The 21,910-nt window shown below is 48.8% G+C and overlaps 7 protein-coding genes across 7 annotated transcripts; 3 read left to right on the top strand and 4 right to left on the bottom strand.

Moving 5' to 3' along the window:
- The first annotated feature begins 202 nt into the window (after window positions 1-202).
- On the top strand, window positions 203-2,564 carry IAQ61_000674 (uncharacterized protein). The gene is made up of 9 exons (XM_003842642.2): window positions 203-563; window positions 615-685; window positions 734-757; window positions 808-897; window positions 951-1,033; window positions 1,092-1,472; window positions 1,527-1,546; window positions 1,603-1,932; window positions 1,986-2,564. Exons 1-9 carry the CDS (start codon window positions 444-446, stop codon window positions 2,508-2,510), a joined length of 1,644 nt encoding a protein of 547 aa, XP_003842690.1. The 5' UTR covers window positions 203-443; the 3' UTR covers window positions 2,511-2,564.
- A 700-nt stretch (window positions 2,565-3,264) lies between these two features.
- IAQ61_000673 (uncharacterized protein) lies at window positions 3,265-4,913 on the bottom strand (the record flags this gene model as incomplete). The annotated part of the gene is made up of 2 exons (XM_003842643.2): window positions 3,265-4,832; window positions 4,883-4,913. The coding sequence occupies 2 exons, from the start codon at window positions 4,911-4,913 to the stop codon at window positions 3,265-3,267; spliced, it is 1,599 nt and encodes a 532-aa protein (XP_003842691.2).
- Window positions 4,914-6,401: 1,488 nt separating this feature from the next.
- Window positions 6,402-8,371, bottom strand: IAQ61_000672 (uncharacterized protein; the record flags this gene model as incomplete). Its single annotated transcript, XM_066094773.1, has 4 exons — window positions 7,801-8,371; window positions 7,571-7,750; window positions 7,247-7,518; window positions 6,402-7,185 (listed from the first exon to the last, which is right to left on the bottom strand). Exons 1-4 carry the CDS (start codon window positions 7,972-7,974, stop codon window positions 6,402-6,404), a joined length of 1,410 nt encoding a protein of 469 aa, XP_065955081.1. The 5' UTR covers window positions 7,975-8,371.
- A 1,375-nt stretch (window positions 8,372-9,746) lies between these two features.
- On the top strand, window positions 9,747-10,436 carry IAQ61_000671 (uncharacterized protein; the record flags this gene model as incomplete). Its single annotated transcript, XM_003842645.1, has 1 exon — window positions 9,747-10,436. The coding sequence occupies one exon, from the start codon at window positions 9,747-9,749 to the stop codon at window positions 10,434-10,436; it is 690 nt and encodes a 229-aa protein (XP_003842693.1).
- An 89-nt stretch (window positions 10,437-10,525) lies between these two features.
- On the bottom strand, window positions 10,526-12,041 carry IAQ61_000670 (uncharacterized protein; the record flags this gene model as incomplete). Its single annotated transcript, XM_003842646.1, has 4 exons — window positions 10,526-10,572; window positions 10,627-11,230; window positions 11,280-11,709; window positions 11,779-12,041. The coding sequence occupies 4 exons, from the start codon at window positions 12,039-12,041 to the stop codon at window positions 10,526-10,528; spliced, it is 1,344 nt and encodes a 447-aa protein (XP_003842694.1).
- Window positions 12,042-12,580: 539 nt separating this feature from the next.
- Window positions 12,581-13,306, top strand: IAQ61_000669 (uncharacterized protein; the record flags this gene model as incomplete). The annotated part of the gene is made up of 1 exon (XM_003842647.1): window positions 12,581-13,306. The coding sequence occupies one exon, from the start codon at window positions 12,581-12,583 to the stop codon at window positions 13,304-13,306; it is 726 nt and encodes a 241-aa protein (XP_003842695.1).
- Window positions 13,307-17,641: 4,335 nt separating this feature from the next.
- IAQ61_000668 (uncharacterized protein) lies at window positions 17,642-21,616 on the bottom strand (the record flags this gene model as incomplete). The annotated part of the gene is made up of 2 exons (XM_003842648.2): window positions 17,642-18,307; window positions 18,359-21,616. The coding sequence occupies 2 exons, from the start codon at window positions 21,614-21,616 to the stop codon at window positions 17,642-17,644; spliced, it is 3,924 nt and encodes a 1,307-aa protein (XP_003842696.2).
- Window positions 21,617-21,910: the final 294 nt, after the last annotated feature.

Raw genomic sequence — 21,910 nt, 5'->3', positions numbered from 1 at the left:
TTCTGCGCGGGTCGCACAATCAGGTTCTACCCCAATCATCCCACGGTGCAGTGATATCGGATATGAGCTGGCCAACATGGCGGTGGTTCAACTATTGCGGCGCGGGCGTCTTGTAGATCATACCACAGGAAACCCCTGCATGTGGCACGACCCCGGCATATGTACTTGAGTGGTTTGAGCAGGTGTAATGTTTTGCCTGAATTTGATCCCTCCAATCCTTCCGCTCCTCCTGATGGTTTGAGACAAACCCGCGCTCGTGTAATTTGAGTGTATGCCGCGGAGGCTGCCCTACCCACCCAGTTCACGCCAGTGGACATCCGTCCGACCTTGAATCCTGGGGATAAATATGTTCTTAACACTTTTTCCATTCTCAACCCTATTTTTCTGCAATCAGCAGGAATTGTTTATTCATTCTTTGCGTTCATATCTGGGGGCTGTTCAAAATGGCGATTTCCCTTACCAAAGGGAGTGGTGGCGTTGAGTTGACGGCCATTTCGACTCCCACTGGCGATGCACGGGATAATTTGGCTCTTGCGAAATTGGGAAAGAAGGCAGTTCTTAAAGTTTGTCTATACCGATCTTGTATTGAGGCCGTGACTGATAGCTAAATCCAGCGGCGATTTGGCTTTCTTTCTCTACTGGGCTACAGTTGCACCGTCTTGATTACGTGGGAGGCCTCACTAGGGTAAGTCAGCACTCTCAGGTATTCATCCATTCGCTGACAGCTCTTCAGATTGTTCCTCATTGGACTGCAAAAGTGAGTGTTTCCGTTAATCAGGTACAAGCACGACTGATAAACAATCCAAGTGGTGGTCCAGCAGGCGTCATTTACGGATACATTATTGTCTGGACTGGTACCATCTCTACGTTCGCCGTGATGTCAGAACTGGTGTCTCTGTAAGTAAACTTTAATACAATGCCTTTCTATCGCTGATCATAAAATTACCCAGAGCACCAACCTCCGGTGGGCAATATCACTGGGTGTCCATGTTGGCCCCGAAAAGTTCACAAAAATTGCTTAGCTATATCTCCGGTGAGAAATCCTGCTCACAGAAAGACGCGATTCAAGTCCACTAAAAAGTTCCATGTAGGATGGCTTACATTGTGTGGTTGGCTAGCTGCCTATGGATCCGGGAGTTTCCTCACAGGTGGCCAGATCCAGGCTCTCATTACGCTCTGCAATCCCGATACCTACACACCCCACGACTGGCACATTCTACTTCTCTACTGGGCTGTCGTTGCATTTTCGGTTTTCATCAACGTTGCGGCAGGTTGGTTACTACCGAAATTCGAAGGCGGACTTTTGATTCTTCATCTCGTTGGATTTTTCGCCATCTTGATACCAATCCTTGTGCTTGGTCCTCAGGGTGATGCAAAGGAGATCTTTACTACGTTTGCCAATCTTGGTGGTTGGAGCTCACAAGGACTGTCTTTCTGCATTGGACTCATGGGGAGCGTTTTTGCGTTTGCTGGTATAGTTTCACTTTGACTAGCATACGTGTTGCTTTTGCTAATGAGGTTTCCAGGTGGTGATGGCCCAATTCATGTGAGCATGATCGAGACTGGAATTGAATGCTCCTATGGACTTACTGACGAGTTTAGCTGTCGGAAGAGATTCGGAATGCTCAAGTAATTGTTCCTCGGTCGCTCATGGCCGGTGTTTTGATCAATGGATCCATGGGCCTAGTAATGATTATTGCGGTTCTGTTGCGTATGGGCGACTTGGATGCTGTCCTCGAGGAAAGCCCAGCGTTCCCGTTCGTCGCAATTTTCCATCGTGCAGTCCAGTCGAGGACTGGAGCGGCAGTTATGCTGTCTATAGTCGTTATCATGGTGATCGCTTGCGGCGTTGGGCTTTCGGCATCTGTGTCACGAGTCTGCTGGGCGTTTGCAAGAGATCGGGGACTCCCTGGCTGGCGTATGCTTAGCAAGGTGAGTATTTTAGGCCTTCGCACCATCTCAAAATGTTCTAATGATCTTTCAAGGTCAGTGACAGGACTTCGATCCCGGTGAACGCAGTAATTTTTACCAGTGTTACGGCATGCCTTCTTGGTGTCATCAATCTAGGTTCTATTGCTGCCTTCAACGGAATCATCTCCGTTGCAATTGCGGGATTATACGCATCGTACTTGTTAACCGCATCCCTTCTGCTCTATCGGCGTTGTACTGGAGCTATTGTCGCAAGCAGCGAAACGTTCGACACGGAATCGCCAACAACAACCAACGATGGTATGGTACGAGCCAGCTGGGGTCCCTGGAGAGTCCCTGGGCCATGGGGAATTGCCAATAATGCATTTTCATGCATGTACCTCTCGCTTATTTTCTTCTTCAGCTTTTGGCCGTCCTTTAAGGCGGTGACAGTCGCAGATATGAACTGGTCGATCCTCGTGACTGGCACGATTGCGATATTCAGTACGATCTACTACCTTGTTTGGGCTAAAAAGACGTACCACGGCCCAGTTGTTGATATCGATGCATTGCAGGCACAGCAAGTGTATGGGAACCATTAGAATCATACTGCGGTAGTAAGCAAGTCTTGATGTTTTGAAGAGGTGGTATTAATTAGAGGATCACCCATTGGCTTTTGGCTGCGCCAGTTGTGTTCAGGTACAGCTTTTGCGATATGAAAGCCTGCATTGTAATTGGAGACTACCCTAGCCAAGACAGATCTAATTCATGAATTATCCAGATCGCAGTGGCCTAGGTTCTAGTGTGCCCATGATAATGACGTATACTAAGTATGTCGCTCTTGAGATATGGGGAAAAAGATCAAGATAGTCGACACCAATCCGTACTAGATGTTGCAGATGATGAAAGTTTTGTTTTCAGGAGATGCCGCTTGCTACGTGACCAAGAGTATCGAATATCGCAACGTAATGTTGAATATAATTTTTATGAACTTGTGCAATGTGCCGCAGACGCAGACAGAACAGAAACATGCAAGAATATAGAAAAATACGCCTATAGTTTATACAGAAAGAGCGTTCCGCTTAACGATAAAATGGAGAGGGATCTTTGACAATAGCTAGCTGTGGCTTTTTGGGATTCGAGATTAATGGATTTAAGATTTAGAAACTCAGAATGTAAGATGCTATATACGTGTTCTTCGCGCAGAAATAAATCTCTACCTGAGTCTGTCGGTTAATACAAAAGAATGACAAAAGGATGGCTTTGAATCGACTCATGGCGTAGCTATGTGATACGGCTGCACAAGACTTCTCATCGCGTCGCACGCAACATTAAGTTGCAAATATTTACACTCCATTAGGCTGATGTAGTGGAATAGAGAGTTTGTATCTTCTCAGTCTGAGAAGACCCTAAAGCTCTCCGAACGCATGCCATGCCACTCAATCCGGTCACTTGAAATTTCCTGACATGCTCATTCAGTGGCTTGATGGGAAGCTTTTGAGTGTCCAAGTTATCACAAGGCCTTCTCTCGGTAATATCTTCGGGGATCGATGATTCCTTTGTCGACTGATAAGACTGGGAATCCCCTGGGCCTGCCATTGTGATGGTGGTATGATCCATGAAGTGGCGTTTGAGAGAGCGTGTGAGTACATCTACGTCCCCAAGAGTACTCATGGCCCCAAAAGTAACTCTGACCATGCCGATCGGGACCCCTTTGAGCACGTCCACATCCGTATTGCAACGGAAGCCCTCTTCGAATGCTCTTCTCAACCATTCAGCGTCAACACCAAGAGCCATAGCTGCTCCAGCTGGGTTGCAGAGACTTCCTGTGCGAACGTGGATATTGTCCCCGCGCAGTGCCTTGCCCACGTGCCAGCAACCTATCCAAGAGCCGTCGCTTCGTCGAACGTTGAATGCTAGAGTCGCACCTTGCGTTCGTGAGTCATCATAACTTGACGTATGTGACTTGTAGATGTGGCAGATGGGAGTACCGTTAGCATGACGAAGCACTTCCAGCCGTTGATAGAGACAACGCGCTAGCCAAAAGGCGTGCTGGGAGGTCTCTCTGAGGCTACCGAAGAGTTTTGGATGCATTTTGATGGCACAATGCAAAGCAAGTATATTACGGATCGCGATCGTGCCATCCTCAAGTCTCGCATGCAGGCTCGATTGTTTGCGCGCGACCCACGGTTCGTCGACACATGTAATCATTTCCGTCGTCCCACCACCAAAATACCTCCTGTGATCGAACAAATGTCCCGAAGCTTTGCGAACGATCAAAGCGCCGAGATCAGGAAAGCCGAAGATCTTGTAAAAAGACATTGCTACAAAATCGGGAGCATGAACGTGGTCACTAAGATCCAGTGGCGTTGTGGACACCAGAGCCGCTGCGTCTAATAGTGTGTAAGTATGTGGGTGATGGCCAGAAAACCGTAGTCTGCCGGGCCAGTCTAGTGGCAGTCGTTCTCCATTCATATTCGATTGAGCGGGATACGCAAATAACCTCGGTCGTTCTTGATGGGTATCCCGAATGTTGTTGGCGCGCGCATCCAGCCATTCATCCGTCTCATGAGACGCTAGACAATGACTGTGTGTAGCTAACTCTCGAACCCCAACAAGACTTGTATGGCTATTGAGGTGATAGTAATAGTCGAACCCTGCTTTGTTTCCGGAAAAACATTCTGCGACGAGCTTGATAGACGCTGTTGCGTTGGCGGTGAAGACAACATCGAAATGTGCTGGGTCCGCACTGAACATCTTGAGCACCTCAAGACGAGTCTCCTCCACGATGAGGGCCGATGTGCTAGGGTTTTGTGAGTCTGAATGTGGGTTCGCCAGCAAAGTTGCCTGCATTTCGCTACTGAACATATCCAGTAGAGACTTGGGTGCTAGGGTAGTACCACCATGGTCGAGATATGTTATATCTGGGGACTGTTAGCCATGTACTATGACTTCAGGCAAGCTCTTAAGATACCTTTGAGCATGGGATACTCGTTCCGTCTCATTTTGCTGATATAACCATCATAGGCAGATCTTTGGGCGTCTCCCGACTGCCGATCTACCCTTAGCCTCCACCTCGGGCGCGGTAAACAAGCAAACATTATCAGTGTATTGACTTCAATAAGGATATGAAAAAGAGGGTGTAAATAATATAGTATGATTTGGGGGCCTCCATTCAAGACGGGCAACGCTAACATATAGGTATTGGAAAGTGGCCTTAAAGCAGCAACCCAGTGTCCTCTTTCGCTATGCCTCCGAACCTTCTCGCGATGTCCTAATCTACTTTTTACAGCCTACTTCGTGCATACACATGACAACCTAGCTCCATTACAGCTCTGATGACATACAACCATGCAAACATGATCCTCTTCATTGCGAAGTTACGTCCGTGCCGCAGCTGGCCCTGTATCAGCACCAATTTTCCGCGAATGATGAAATCAACCTTGACACCACATTGTCCATCATTGAATTCCGAACTATTTGATAGCGCTTACAATCTATTACCCGTGCTGTGACCTTGTTTTCACCAAGCTTAAGAAGCTGCTGCAATCATGATCCGGCAGTAACGTGGCATGACTGACAGGATTGGACTGGGTAATTATGGCGTGTGAGGAGACAACTAGGCAGATGTCTCTTCGGAATATGCTCTGTAAAGGAGTATTTTCAGTGTATCTATTGGGGAATACCGAACATCAAGTGCTAAGTGTCGCGTCAGTTACGGTGATGTTGGTAGTCAGATTGTCTTGGGCCTCGTTGTACGTGGCTGAGGAGAACTCGCTTATACCCTACGGTACCCCTGTACATACCGGTACAGTGGTGGCGTAGTAATTCTATGCTAGATTCGAGAGGGGCAAGTTCGATAGCGCTTACAGCCAGAGAGAATATTACATCATATTTTATGTGTCCTGAGATAACATGGGCCTGCAAAGTTGTATAAGCGCCGTGGTCCTACGGACTACCTACATCACTTCGCAGGCAAATTTGCACAATAGGACGATCAATGAAGAACGACCAGGCAGTCTACGGTATGAGGCAGATATTTAGTCCAACATATATTCATATGTAGTATTCTCACGCACTAGACTTGAGGCATCGTGCTTGTGCACCTGAACGAGAGCTGACGTAACAGCCACGTTTTCTGTCAGATCTAAAATCTCGCCCTGTATAGCTATTTCGGTCAAAATACCGAATCTTGACTCATGGGAATAGTTTTCTCACGAATTTGGACCCGGATATTTCTCAAAGTCAGCTGCAATATTTGCAGCGCGGGGCTCCCATACGTAGTGATAAACCTTCACTTCTAACGTCAGACCATCGCATTGGCATAGCCTCAGGAGATTCCAGCACAGGCTCAGCCTCAACCCTCAGTTCGATAATTTACTTTCATCTCTAGAAGCAGCCTGCTATTTTGGGAAGAGCAGATCAACCATTCTCAGGTCTCGGAATCCGAACGCGAACAATGGCCGTCTTATTATGCACTTGAGTCCTTGTTCTCAACGCCTGGCCTGGAGTGGTTTCCGTCTAAAGTAAATTGCTCCGGCGGTATACAGTGATGCTCCAACCAGCATAAGCGCTGCATACGTGCAGAAGCCTGTTAAGTATCTCGGCGCATCGCGGTCTGGCCAAACATAAGAGTTGTAAACTTGCGCGAGATTACCCAGCGCAGACATCCATGCCAGCGCGACAGCTCGCACCTCTGGCTCCACAGCTCCTAGACTCGACGTGCTGAACGATAGGACAAGGGGAATGGTGCAGTATAGTCCCATGTTGAGGAAGACCAGCAGGACATAACGAGCTGTAAAACCTGTCACGCCGGCTGTGATTGCCGAGAATACGGCTGCGAGGCCCATGGCTCCGCCCAGATAGAATCCTCTCCGGTTAGGACTTCGATCACCAAGAATGGAAAGGATGATTGCTGCAGGAAGCGCGCAAACATATAGGGGCGCAGTCATGAACTGGGCTGTGGTGGAGCTGTAGCCGAGACCCTGCACGAGAGTCGGATAGAAATAACCGATCGAGAAACTTCCATCGACGGTCATGAAGCCAATATAAATGATCCAGTATGCTGGAGTAATCAGCGCGAGCAAAAGCGCTTTCCAGACGCCTATGCGTCGTCCTCCATCAAGGTTGGTGTTGAGGCCATCCGACTCCTGACGACTTACTGCCAAAGCTCGCTGCTCTGGTGTGAACTTGGAGTCTGTTGCAGGATAGTCGAGCAATACCAACGGAGCGAGTAGAGCACAACCGCAAGTAATCACGCCTTCGACTAGGAACAACCTAATGTTGCCACCCTGTCAGTAGGGCACTCCTGTGAGATCTCCAGTGAACCATTACTTACCACCTCCAGCCAGGAATCCCGTGGGCGCCGTCGAGGCCACCCGTAACGGTACCGGCAAGAATGCCACCAAAAGCATTTCCAAGGATTCCAGCCGACCAGAAAACCATGAACCGCTTGCTCTGCTCCGATTTGCGATACCATGTAGAGAAGATCTGAAAGACCGCAGGCGCAAAACCAGCCTCGAGCGCACCGAGTGCGACACGGAGGCCCCACAGGTGGGATGGTTTTTTTATGGCAGCCATTGCGGCAACGACTATACCCCAGAGAAACATCTAATGGGGGGTCAATCGACCAACAGATTGCACCTGGAGATTAAAGACTTACAATTGTTGGGATGTATATGCTGGGACGCACTCGAGCTAAGATCATGTTTGATGGAACGCTGCACGTGATGAAGCTCACTTGAAACATGTTGATCGCAAGGGAGTATTGCGAATCAGTGAGGCTCAAGTCATCCTCCATGCCCGCAATCCTCGCATTGCCGATGTTCGAGCGATCCATATACTGGAAGTGGTCAGTCATAAAGGTAAGTGATGCCTTGTTGGGATACCTACCGCAAGCATGTACAACAGCCATATGGTGGGCATCAGAAACCAGTCTATCTTGCGAACCAACGCTTTCTCTTCAGCTGACTTTGTAAACCCGGCATCACTATCATGGCATTGTCCATCGGAGTGTCGGTCCACTTCGACTCCGCCATGTTTTTCATCCGATTTCGGGTCCGCCATACTTGTGTTCAGGATCTGGGAAGTGCAGAAAGAACAGAGGGAGGCACCTGCGTACTATGTAGGTGCAGATAAATAAAGACTTGTTGGGGCCTCTCGGACCTACTACATCTATAATGGCGTCGATGGCTAACATTGTGGCCGTCTTGGCTATCTGCGAGAACAAGACTTGAGGATTGCCGACTAAAAACGGGCCGTCCATGTTCCCTGTGGGGAAGAGGTCCTACCACATCGTAGTGGGTCGCTATTTAACCTACTAATGACAACGATCGCGAACACTAGAATGAATCCATTGAAGGCGGGTCGTATCATAACGGGTGACAGAAGCTTAAGTCTGGGGTTGGGATGAGAGAGAGAGAATGTATTCGAACTTGGGTTTTATGATATCCTTCTTTATGAAAACTCAGATAACCATCTGTGAGTAGGACAAACAGCCATCCCATGGCATAGTTGCTTGAAAAAGCGAAAGTCTTGCAGATCATCTTGGCGGCATTGGGGCGTGATCCTGCCAAGGATACTCTAAGCCTGAAGGAGTGACGTGCAAGGTCTTGTATATGCGGAGTTTTAGGGAAAGCCTTGCGCAGTTAATAAATTCGCTGGATTTAAAATGCTCTAAGGCCTCAACGCCGTATGCTGTCACGCCAGCATAGGCCCGAACATAGCAAACGGTGTAGGGATTGCGCGATCGTCTGGGAGAGCGTGAACTTTTTGGCACTGCTGACTGGCTCATCACTCGAAGTTGAGTGTCTTGGCTCTCCTCTGTATGCCGTCCACACTGTTTTTCGTAGGCCAATTGACGCTTTCACTAGATAGCTTCCATATGCCGAACATTATATAATTAGCGGCACTGAGCGACGTCACATGAAAGCGCCAAGCCCAACGGTTACGCATCGTTCCTCGCAGAGTGGGACAGGAACTTCAAGTTGTTTTAAATGACTTATCAATTCGGCCTTGCTAAATCCAAAGGCATGCGCAAGCAACAATGAGGAACCCTCCGTCTCGTGCGTATTAATAGCAGATCATCTGTGTTCTTGAAAGATCTCTCATTAACACTGTGATTATAAGTTTGGAGAAATGGCATCACTAGTACCGGTACCGATCTTCCGCAAGGAGAGCTCGAATGCTACTTTGAAGGACAACCTGACGCTCAGGTAGGTACACTGCTAATAAGTGAAGCGCTTGCTTCCTTCCCATGTCCCGATCTCACCTGCCACAAAATGAGCATGATACGCGACACAGTATGGTATATCAAAGGAACTATTGACCTATAAGAGTGGGGAATCGGGAGTCCGAAAGAAGAGGTACTGGGATAAAGGCGGCTGGCCAGTACCGGTAACTACGGTAGTAGCTCGATCGCGCCCCAGCGGGCAATTCGAGATTTTGCATGTGGCCATGGTCCTTCACTTTCTTTCCAACACGGATTTCGGCAGAATGAGAAGAGGCTGAACAGACTGTTGCACCCTCAGAGACAAGAATACTTCTTGAAGCCTGGTGAAGATGTGCGATACAATGGCAACGAGGGCCTGTAGTCTATGCCAAGTCTCTGACCTGCCCTTAACTACGCCGCATCCTACCATATCTCTCTCTCCTGATCTAGTAATACAGCGGCAACATGGCTTTGCAATCATTATAAAATGTTCCTGATTCCAAGTTCTCATGCGAAAATTCACAACTAACCGGACTAAAAACCTCCTGCAAAAACTCCCGTCCGTTTATATTGATATTCCCTCTGGATTTTTTTGTCGCGCTACTCGTACGCAGAATTGTATGAAAAAATGCTTCCAGCACTCATACTGACCAGAATTATGGGAATCACTCTAGCCCAAGATGCTTCCCCGACACTAGAAGTCCCTTTCATCGGCTTCTGGCCCGCCTTTATGCCCCACTCCTCCGTTGTCACCGCAGAGGCAAAAGCCACAACCATCTCAATTGCCTGCCCACCCTCGCAACCCTGTGGTCTCTATCCCAAAGAGACAATTGTCTACGGTCCGTCAACCTACAACATCGACATGTCGGACCCAGACACCGACTTCACATCCACCGTCGACTGCTCCCTCGCCACGCCCTGGATCGTATGCAAGGAAACTGCGGGCGGAAGTGAGGCAGATTTTCCTGGATCGAGCACCACAAGCTACGAAGCTGCGGAGCTGACCAGCCTGTCGGTTTCCATCACAGCTGGTGCGGAAAAGTTGAATGGGAGTGGGGATTCGGCGGCTACAGTCTCGAACTCTACTCAAGGGGCAGTTTCTACTGGTGCGGTGAGTGGGGGTATCGCTAGTGCGATGCCGAGCGTGACCCCGATTGTGGGTTCTAGGAGTGCTTCTGGATCTGCGAGTGCGTGTCAGACTAGCGGCGGAACACCAGCAACGATTTCAACGGCTGCGGCGGCAGCTAATGGCGGTGTGTTTGCGAATGAACTTGTTGGTGCAGCTGTAGGTGTTTGGTGCATTGCTCTTGTTGTATAACAAGAGGAGAGGATTGGAGGTCGGTTATCAGACTATCAAAGCTGTTCTAAACCTCAATTGGCATCTTTCTTTCATCTGCGGAGACCAAGTCAAGATGAGTGTGGCTCACACACCACAAGGAATGGATATACAGCAGCTGTGACCTGTTAGTTTTTTTTTCACGCTTAATGCGTTCCTGAGAGCAACTTACCCGCGATGAACAGACGTCCAGTTCTTGCATCGTGTCTCACTGTTGTAGCGCCAGCAATTACTTTTGAGTCCTTGTCTTCAATGACCTTTTCGATGCGGTAGTCTACAGATCTGACGCCATCCGCATTCGCATCCACAGTCTTCCTGATGCGCCATATAGTCGCTGGAGCAGGTTGGCCGTATGGGTCTCCAAACCCCTTCACCGATTGCAAGTTGGGAAACCCGGGAACATACAGATCGCCCTTCGCATCCGGCGATACGTTATCAAGTGGCATCCCCACACGAATGGTGTCAATTTGTTGGAGTGTTTTGTCATCCTTGAGTGCGAGAACACGAATTTGGCCATCGACGGTACTGGGCAGATAGAAGAGACCGTCGAAACCTCTCGCAAGGCCATTGGGAAATTTCAGTTTCAACTTAGGCATCAGATGTTCAATTTTTGCGAGGTACGCGGACATCCACGTATTGAACTTGGCTTGGTTATGTGGAGCTGACGGTGCGAGATTGGCCATCTTTTCATCTCTGCTGAATGCATCGTGACATTGACCATTACCATCACAATATGCTACATTTCCACCACCAATGATGGGGTCAAGCAAAATTCGCTGGTAGATGTGAGCACTCGCATTATCAATGCCAACGGGACCTACATACCCAGCCACTTCTTACGGAGTGATCATTGGTGACAAGAAACGCTCCATCACCCAATGCAGCAACTCGATTTGGGGTGTGTACCTGGTCAGGTGACCAGATAGTACGAAGGTGGCGCATCTGATCTTCGCTGCGCCTCATCTCGAAAACCTCAATTGTAGAGTTGGCACCAATTTTCGAAGCATCGATTACGTTGTTGAAAGGTCCAATTGGCGGTCGTTGGTTGACGAAGTAGAATTGAATCGTATCACCATCGAGGATCTGGGCATCGAATCCAAGGAGATCCAGGGTTCCATCTCCCGTAGCTCCTGTGTACCCGACAGGCTTAATTGCACGCATATTGAAAAGATTATCATGACCTGGGTAATCGATGTCCAGCGCAATCAACTCTGACCCGCCAGGCCTCCGACCAGTGACATTCAACTTCCCGACTCTGTCAGACGTTAGCCACCGCATTTCAAGGCCATTGATATGTATGATGATGAACATGTTGGTGCCTTACGCCTGACTCCATGCTAGCCTGCCCTTGGTCCCCGCACAAGCCGCATACAACGTTCTCGCCTCATTGTCAAGCCAAATATCCTCACAGGCCTCTAATCGCGGGTGCTCAACGCGTCTACAAGTATATGGAAACTCATCAATGCTCTGTACAATGCGACCAAAGCCAAGAGTTGTCGCAAAGAATTCCTTCAGATAGACCTGGTAAAAGATCGCGGCCCAAGCCACGCAAGTTGCGTAGTAGACGATCTGAGCCACTCCAAACATCCTGTTACACCCAGGGACCGAAGAGAACACTTGAAAAAGGGAGAAGAGGCGTAGGTAATGCTGAAAATAAGCTGACCGGCAGCTTTGATGTTGTGTTTGCTACGAGATGTAGGGGCGACGGAAGAACTGTAGGCATGAGGCATACCGGTACCGGTAGTGCCCCTCATCCAAGCCTCACAACAGTCCTTTTGGGGGGTCAAAGCGCGACGCACATGGGGGCGGACAGACATCTCTTGCATCTCTTGCATCAAGTCTTGATATCCCGCCGTGCCTGGTTGACGGTGCTTCACGGGTGCAATATTCTGCCGCGGGCTCGTTTTAGTTTTTGTTCTTGTTCAGATACTTTATCCACCGGTACCGTATACGGGTGACGAGGAAGGAAACCCGTACCTACCGGTACGTCATGAACTAGGCAGGCCGTGCGATGAGGTAAGAACATCGGCCAACTTGGTCGGCTATGATATCTGCAAAAAGCAACCACTCCGTTTGGCCCATTCTTGAAACCATCATAATTGCAACCCTACTCTCGTGCTTTCAAGATGACTAAGTCCGCATCCTTCGATGTAATCGGGACCTGTTTTGCCTTCTCCGTCCCCATCAATGCTATCAGCGAACGCCTCGGCCCCATTCTGACCACCCACTCTGTGGATGCCAAATCCCTTTTCTTCGCCTGGTTCTACGCTGCCCAACGAGACTTCACTTATACCAGCATCTCGGGGTCTTACAGGCCAATTGCGGAAATACTCAAGCTCACGTTCCGTCGCGCTTGTTGTATTGTGAACATTCCTGGAGATGCAGTGAGCGATGAAGACGTCACGGAGGTCATGAAGGCGTTCAAGGCTATGCAGCCGCGAGAGGGGCTTAAAGAGTGCTTTGATGGGCTAAGAGAAGCAGGCTGGGATGTTTATGCTGTCACGAACGGGGGTGTGCAGACAAGTTTGAGTTATTACCGCAAGGCGCTTATAGAACTTGATCGGGACCACCTGCTCAGTTGCGATGATTTGCAGATCGCGAAACCAGACGTGAGAGTTTATGAGAATGCAAATCGGCATTTAAGTAGCAGAGGAATGGGTGAAAAAGGCGACGGTACACGATGGTTTGTCGCAGCGCATTCGTGGGATTTGATCGCAGCGAGAACGGCTGGGTTCAAAACGGCGTGGTTGGCTGTCGAGGAACACGAGCCTGTCACGGAAGTATTTGGTGAGTTTGATATCTATGCAAAAGACATGAAAGAGCTGTTGAGGAAGATGAAGGAGATAAAATAGATTTCGCCCTACATATTACATGAACCAAACATCTTCAATGCGAATCTTAGTGTGTTCAGAGAATGACGAATTCTCTGGATTCATGGCTCATTATTGCAAGTAACATCACCTTCTATCGAGATACACTATTGATATTGCAGGAGAATAAGTAGCCGCGGACGAAACAATTTCTCATCTTCAACTAGGCAAAAAGTTCAAACAGATGAAGCATAAGTGGCTTGTGCCTAGGGAGCTTCTTTTTCAGTAAACGTTTGATTAATACTCAAAGCCACCCAGGTTTCATATTCAAATTCCTCCAAAATATTAAAGCCCACCCCCACTCATACTCCACCAGCCATGTCATCCCGAAATTACATGATTTTGGATCAAGACTAGTAATTGTAAATGAAGAGAAGTAGGCCTATCGCGTCCTCAATTTATATATCTATCCCGTGCCTTCCCCATGTGCGAAGACGACCAGGACAGCCAGCAAATATGCCATGCGATCTGTGCTGCTTTGAAGTGTGGAAGCAACATATCAAGTCTGATATCAAGAGAGGGCACCTCTGTGCTCTGTGCTCTGGACTACTAGTCTGAGTTCTCACCATAGTTACTTCATTCCATATTGACAAAGCCCGCGAGTTTTCGGACATGGGACTATGGTCTCAGAGTCCTCAAAAACGTGTGTTGGCAGAGGGAGCGGCGCGTAATTACGGTACATAATATACCGTGACTCCGTCTCCCAAATGCCACCTCTAGGCGATTCAGTTGATCTCCACAGACACGGGAACCAGAATGTAAAATTTTCGATTTTGACCACGCGTTTCATCCTTGTTCCATCCACTATACTGTTGGCAGAGTGGAACACCCTGTTTCTGACATGTGAAGGTTCCACATGTTTCGAAACGCGGCACATGCAAACCACGAATTCAATGTGTTGTCGCTTTGTTTCTGAGTCGAGAGCAGGCATATTTGTAATATACCATATACTTCAACACGCCAAGGATGATTGCCATGTAAAGATACAATCATGCTTTCCATATCTTAGGTTTTGAGTGCGACAAGAGGGATGACATGTACTTGTATACTCCTGTTTTCAAATTCGCTTGAACCATATTAGAGGCAGAGTTTTAGCCTTAGTATCTCGTAGAACTGCCAATCGGAGAGCCTATTTCGAGACCATGGAAAATTTCGAAGAAGCTGATGGAATATAATCCTAATATCCATGTTCTGCTGCACAAGTCCTGTGATTCAGAAATACGGATCCAGGCATTCCAACCCGAGAATAATGAGAATTGACGTCTACTATTTTGTGGAGTTTTGAAAACTCGGAACTAGAGACATTCGCTGTGGAGTCATGCAGTTTGGATATATCGCATCAAGTGCGATGTGTGTGGGGAAAGATCCACAGGTGCTTGAGGTGATTTATGTACCATTTCGGGAACTACTGTGAAGACGCTCCAGGAACCCAAAGGAGTCAGAACATGTCTTCAAGGTTTTGACTTTGACATGTGCAACGCGACGCAATCCTATCGAACTGAACGCATCTTTTCAAGCGCCAGATTGGTGATTGACATGGAGTTGTGATATAAAACTTGTTTCGCCCGGGATACAAGATCATTTGGCGTAGTTTTTCTTGATTTCAGTCGTTTCCTTCGTAGTTGACTATCAGACTGGCACAACTACTGCGTGGGCGAATATTCAGTTGTGCGGCAATAATTTAGGGATTGTGAAGCGTTCGACGCCTCTTCATCTTCACTTCCTCATAGCAAATTTCCATTGTACTTTTCGCTATGGTGCTTGAGAGGAACGTTCAGAACCCGCTGGCTAGTCCTGGCTTTCATCGTCGGTTAGAGTGCGGAAGATCCTGAACGTGGTAGTCCTGTGCTTTTGTCTTTGTGTCCTCCGAATTGGCAGTCTTCTTCAATAATACACAATGATTGCTGGTTCTCTTGTTCGTGGATGAACATATTTCTTTTTTCCCTAGCCTTAGAAACTTCCTTGTTCTGTTGTTGTTACCATGTCTAGTGATACTCCTCAGCTACTCCGAAAATGGGGGTTTCGGCATGATCAAGACTATTTCAAGGCTTGAAGTATGAAATAAAGCGTCGGAACAAATGGATACTCCTATTGGGATGGCGATGCGTGATATCCAGGCGGGAAAGCGGTATGATCATTTGACGCTCTTCGTTATGCTCAAATAGCTATGAAGAGAGGATCCTTGGGCAGCTTCTGAGGTTCCTCTTTTGATGACTTGGAAAGACATACAACCGAATGCTTTGCTATTGTGCTGGTCGGAACTGTGAAGGTCAAGCGCACTCCATGTAACTGTCCCTGGAATATTTCAAGCGTTCATCTAACCCTCTTTCACAGCACCATAAATGAAGTAATCTTGTAACATTATGTGATGAAGGAGCCATTGAAATGTTTGTACGTTGCCCTTCATGACATATATCCGGAGTCCATGGGAAGAGTGACTAGACCTGTATTTATCCAGACCATCCTTGATTTTGGTCATAGGAGCCAAATGGCATTTTGGAAAAGTAACGTTAAGGGACGGATCGTTACCATATATGCCTTCCGATAATCCTATTGCCATATGCGTAGTCCTGTTGGAAAAGGGAAAGGGCACGTGTATTAATATTATATTTCAGAAGTTCGCATTAGGCTGGCCAGGAGTGGAGATAGAAGAATGTATGCTTGGTCCTTCCGATCAGTAGGTGGTGGAAGAGGGCATCTCCTCTTATATACCAAGTCGCAAATCATACGTGTCCGGCGCAAACGCGTCCAATCCAGAACCGTGTCTCGCGGGCGTATATTGAACGGAATCAATTCTCTCCAGGACTCTTTATTCTCAATACCAGTTGTCCAGGGTCTGTATAAGTTGTCCATAGTCCAATAAATGACTCATGGCGACCGACGGTAAATATTTCGATCATCGTCAGGCATCGGGACCGTCCGCAGATAAGCCCCATATTCAACCACCAAATCAGCGAAAGTGAAAATTTGGAAATGTGGATACTCTTTAGATAGTAGAGCGGGTCGGATGGAACATTGAAAGCGAGTCGGTCAGTTTCAAAAGCCGTTGGGCCTTCACAGAAGCTTCGGACGGCATATCCATGTGATCATCTGGTATTTGGTTGAGAGACCAGGACCAGGGGGAAAGGCGGAGCTTGTCTTGTCGAATAATTAAAGGAACACCCAGGAAATTTCTTCATCGTGGCTAGCTGGTCAATCCAGTCGAACCTCCGAGCCAGGCGATTCTGTGATGGACAGAATGCAGTTTTCAGGGTGAACCTTGGAGAATAACATGTAAGATGCTTGTGCTGTTTCGATCTGGGGGTAAAGTGAGTCCCATCCAAGCACCGCTGGTATGTTTCTCTCGAGATACCGTGGCGGTACTCCAATTCGCATCAAGCCGGGTGCTGAGTCCAGGGAGATCCATACATCGTCACGGTACCTGTGTCGATTCCATGAAGGATACAGGTAGGTAAAGGAACAGCCAAACAGCCACATGCTCCACTTCTTCCATTTTCCCTTTCGAAAGGAACCACAACCCCACTTCCCTCCCTCCCCCACATATATTTTTTCCACCGCTGAGTTTTGAACCCCCCAGAAGTGAACAGGTTTGATGGAAGCAAGAAACAATCAACATGCAAAGGACAGAGACCTTATATATTCTTGTTGTTCGCACGAGGCTTAGCGTGCATATCTCGGTACTATTGAAAAGGGAAATAGACACAAAAGCAATGGATTTTGTATGGAACGGGTAGATACTAGTGACGTTAATATCGGTGGAGTACCACAAAATGATTGAAATCACATATACAACTACCCACGCGGCCCAAATAAAAAAAGCAGAGAAAATTTACAACGTCCACTAGTTTTGCAACACATGGCTTGTATATTCGTGCTCCGTGGCTGACATCTTGCGTGTCGCATACGATATTCCAAACAAACACAATGCCGGGGGAGGGGACGGTGACAACATTAGAAACGTGTCGCGAATGGTTGGGGGTGAGAACATGTGCAAGAAGGCCCCAAATACGAAAACCCGCTGTCATGTGATAGCTCGCGGACTTCCAAGCCATAGTACACACCCGTAACTTCACGGATTTTGGATGGAGTGAAGAGTAAAGATGAGCAGAGAGAACAAAACCAGGGCGCAATATATCATGTCTAAATGATCAATGTAACGAGCAACAGGCAATGCCAAAGTAAAGGCTCAAAACTTCTGGTCAAAGTCATGCTCCCATGTACAAGGAGTGTAACTACAGGACAATGCACGCTATGCCTCGACAATAATCAGGAATGCCGCATCTTCCCACAGACTTGCACATAGTGAGCGATTCATCACTACTGTACACCCCACTTTTCTTTCAACTTCCTCAGCCGCTCCTCCTTCATCGCCTCTAGCGCCAATCTCTTCTCCTCAGCCTCCTTGTTCCTTTTCTCCTGTGCCTCCTTCTCCTCAACCGCTTTCCTCTCTGCCTCTCTCTTCAATTGCTCCGGCCTGCGTACGGCAATATCCTTGGGTTTGTTGTCGCTAAAGCCCCACTTCAGGCCCTTCTCAATAACGTAACACGCGATGAAATCGAGGGCCATGATACTTGTAATCATAATCTTGAAATCAGTGGTAAAAGGCACTAGTTTCAGCTTCTCATTGAGCGCTGGAATGAATTCTGTGGCGCAAGAGAAGGCGACGCCGGAGACGGTGACGAGACCGTAGTACATGCCCTTGTTCTCGCGGATGGATTCGCGGAAAGGACGGCCTTGGTAGTTGATTGCGAATGTGGAGATTTGCTGGATCAGTTGTAGCAGATAGATTGCAGAGTTGAGGAGGGAAGGCTCAAAGTCTTTTTCGAGATCGGGGTTCGGGTCTTTGGGCTCGACGCGTTGGACGTATTGGGATACGTAGATTAAAGTGATGATGTGTATGGCGAACTGACCGAGGACGGAGCCGATAATGTACGTATTGAAAATATTGTGTTGAGGACGCTCTTTGGAGAGTGCTTCAACGGTCTGGAAACATGTTAGTATGAGGCGAGAAGACGGAATAGTAGATCAACGTACCTTTGCACGGGAGATGGACAAGAAGCAGACACTCATCATCATTCCCGAAATTGTAACCTGCCCATCACCAAACTTGATACCATCAAGATACAAGACTGACAAACTGTATGCAGATATCAAACAGTTCAAAGCGAGAATCTTGTACATCTGAATCGTGGCAACCAGCGTGCATCGGCCTTGACGAATGATGTTTGGGATCGCAACAACATTGGCTAGCTTTGACGTGAAGGGAGCAGCAACTGAGGCATCGCCGAGCTTGATCGTCGGTGGCTCATTGTTGAGTTCATCCAGCTCTGATTGCATCATTTTCTCCTGCATCTGTTGCATCACATTGCCAGCAGCTTGCGGTGGCTGAACCTCTCCAGGCTGTTGAGCGACAAGTGTGCCGGCCGACCCGTTGGCGGCACCATTAGCACCGGGCGCAAGACCCTTCTTCTTCGCCTGTGCTTCCAAGGCCTTTTCATAGTGTGGGTTGGTAGGACCAGGTGGATATAGATGAGCGATCATGATAGGAACCGGTGGCTGAGGCTGATTGAAGCGCTTCATGAGTTGACACTGCTTCTCGTAGACATTCTTCATCTGAGTGTTGCGGAAATGTTCACCGATCTTCTCAAGATCATCGCGAGTACCGTTGAGTAGAGCGACACCAATGTGGGCTTGCTTGAGAGCTCCAACATCGTTCGTTCCATCTCCAGCCATCAGAGTTGTGTAGCCACAGTCCTTGAGGCCAAGAAGAATCTCCTCCTTTTGCCTTGGTGATACGCGCGCATAAACCCACGCGTGGCGTAAGATCTGACTCCACCCAGGATTGTCCATGAATTTTGAAAGTGCATAGCCAGTAATGCAGATGTCTTTCGTCTCCAGGATTTCAGCGTCCAAGGGCTTGGTAAAGTCAACGGGAATACTGATTTTGTCATCGACACTGCGCCAGACGACCTTTTGGCCTGATTCATCATTCTCAGGCGCGTCGAGGATGTAACAGTCACGATCAACAATTTCCACCTGCTTGGCGACATGAACGGCGGTGAGCGGGTTGTCACCAGTGATCATGACGACACGATGACTGGACTCGTTCAAAGCACGGACAGCTTCAACCGCATCTGGCTTCAATGGACATTGTAAGACAAGGAAGCCGGCAAAGTGCAGATCAGACTCGACCTGTTCGCGTTTGAGATCGTTGATGCGATTCTGGCCCCATTCTCCCTCTTCCGAGAGGTACTTGTAGGCGAGCGCGAGAACACGGCCACCGTTACGAGTGAAGTGCTTGAAGGTTTCTTCATAATTCGGGGGCGTGTTGACCAGCATTTTGCGAATAGTCTCTGGAGCACCTTTCACGGCGGCAATCGTGCTTCTCACTTTGCGGCCAGTCTTCTGGTTGTTGACAACAACAGTTGCGACAGAGCTCTGGCGCTTGAGAGCAGAGGAGAACTGGAAGCGGCGGCGGATCTGTACAATCTCTGCGTGAGATTTGGCAGTGGTAGTGGTAGCAGTAAGGATGTCCTTAGCTCCAAGCTTCCAGCCAAGAGACTCCAAGGTAGCCTTCTCCATGGGTTCACCGACAGTCTCTCCATCATCAAGCTTTACCAAGGCATGTGCAGTGGCCAGGACGAGTGTGGTTTCCGTTGCAACATCAGTGACCTTGGTAAGGCCAGTGTGCGCACCATCGGGACCAACCTCGACGCTAGAGTCGCCAAGCGACAGACCAGCTATACCGTCGACAACCAAATCTTCTCCCGTCAAGGTACCTGTCTTGTCGAAGCAGGCTACATCGACCTGGCCAGCGAAAGGAATACGGAAAGGCTCGGTGCAAAAGATGGCATACTTACTGAGCGCAGCAAGACTGGTGTTGACAGCCAAACTAAGTTCCATGGGCAGTTCGGGGGGAACGACGCTGGTCACAATCAAAACGCAGTCTAGCAGGAGCTTGTTGCGCTGGCGATCCAGCCTGACACCCTCCTGCCAGACATACCAGGAAGCAGCGACAGCGAAAACAGTAAGGAACAAAATGAAGTAGAGGGCCTCGACATTGTTGGCGGAGACACGCTCGGTAGCGAAAATCATAGTCCTGACAAGACTACCCTGGTTGGTCTCGAATCCAGTCTTGATGACGACTGCAATAGCACCATTGTCCGGTGGTGGAGGAACACCAGATGCCAGGCGCGAGACCGTTGCACCATCCTCTTCCGCGTTTGTACCGTGCGAGACTTGCAAAACCTTGGTGCCACCCCATAGGAATGAATTCTTGTCGAGGCCTTCAGGCTCTATGCGCGCTTCTCCCGGGCGGAGTTGTACCGATTCCTTTAGCACAGGTGTGCTCTCTCCTGAAAGCATAGCCTCGTTGACAATCGCCGAGCCCTCAAGAAGGAGCATATCACAGGCCACACCCGAGTCCTCCTTAGTCCTACCCACGCTGACCAGGTCGCCGGGTAACAGCTTGTCGCTCATAATTTGCTGCCATTTCTTCTCCCTGTACGCCAAAATCTCGTAGGGCTTGATGCTCATGCCGCGGAACTCGTTAAGAGTGCGCTGGCGCTGCCACACGACGGTACTCTCAAACATGACCAGCATACCCAGCGTGAAGAGCGAGTAGTACCAATAGTCGTCCAGCATCCACAAGCCCACGCAGAACACCTGGAAGACGAAGAAGGGCGCGACGGCGTGCTCCTTGAAGAGCTCGGTGAAGGTCGGGACGGGGATGTCAAAGGCGTTGGTGCCATAGTGCTCTGTCAATCGCTCGATTTCGGCGGGCGAGACGAGGCCCTGCGTCTGCTGGAACGTCTTCAGCTGCGGCTTCGGGTCGGTATCGAGGGCGTAAGAGAGCGGAGCAAACGAGCCCTTGGCGGCATCGTAGAGGAAGCGACGTTTCTGGAACAGAAAAGAGATGTTCTGCTTGCCGCCCACATTGTCGCGCACCAGCTGGCAGATTTCGGCCGCGCCCGCGTTCTTGATGGGCTGCACCTTGATGAGCTGGGCCGAGCGCACATCGCGGGCGGCGGTCGTGGTGAAGGCGCTCTTGAGGTTGACGTTCCAGTGTGTCATCAGCCAAATCAGCGACTGGAAGGTGACAATGGTGGCAACCCAGACAAACGTCCATTCTGACGATTGTATGTACTTTTCATAGCGTTCCGGCGAGAGGTAGATGGCGGAGAAGGCAGGCCACAGTATCAGGAAAGGCCAGATATACAGATGCAGCTGAAGTGGTAGTGGGTTGTGCAGACTCGCCTGCTTGATTTTCGGGTCATCCACCAGCGGTGCCATGGTTGCTGTCTTTTTTTGGGCCCCTCAAACGTCGAGAGTGTTGATGGAATATGTTTTTATATGTACATATGTTCTACGGCGCACGCGCTGCAACCGTCGGCGCTGGTTGTTCCGACTTTCTCACGCTAGTGGCTAGTGATTGCTTTGCCACATGCAGCTCAGCCACAAGCACTTGGCATATCGTCTGTGCTTCTCGACTTGAAAGCTTCGCCGTCTACTACTATATAGCATATCATCCTTCATACCGATTTTGTTTTTCTATGTCTTATCATGAAGAGATCTTTTCAGCTATCT

This window comes from Plenodomus lingam, assembly GCF_022343315.1.
Source record: "Plenodomus lingam strain CAN1 chromosome Unknown contig_11, whole genome shotgun sequence".
Classification (NCBI taxonomy): Eukaryota; Fungi; Ascomycota; class Dothideomycetes; order Pleosporales; family Leptosphaeriaceae; genus Plenodomus; species Plenodomus lingam.
The sequence above is the reverse complement of the archived record's forward strand: the minus strand, read 5'-3'. Positions and strand labels throughout refer to the sequence as shown.

Excerpts from the sequence above, each read along its gene's own strand:
- IAQ61_000674 (XM_003842642.2), top strand. The coding sequence starts at position 444 with ATGGCGATTTCCCTTACCAAAGGGAGTGGTGGCGTTGAGTTGACGGCC. Across the intron at positions 758-807 it reads TTCCTCATTGGACTGCAAAA|TGGTGGTCCAGCAGGCGTCA; the intron begins GTGAGTGTTTCC and ends AAACAATCCAAG. Across the intron at positions 1,933-1,985 it reads GCTGGCGTATGCTTAGCAAG|GTCAGTGACAGGACTTCGAT; the intron begins GTGAGTATTTTA and ends TGATCTTTCAAG.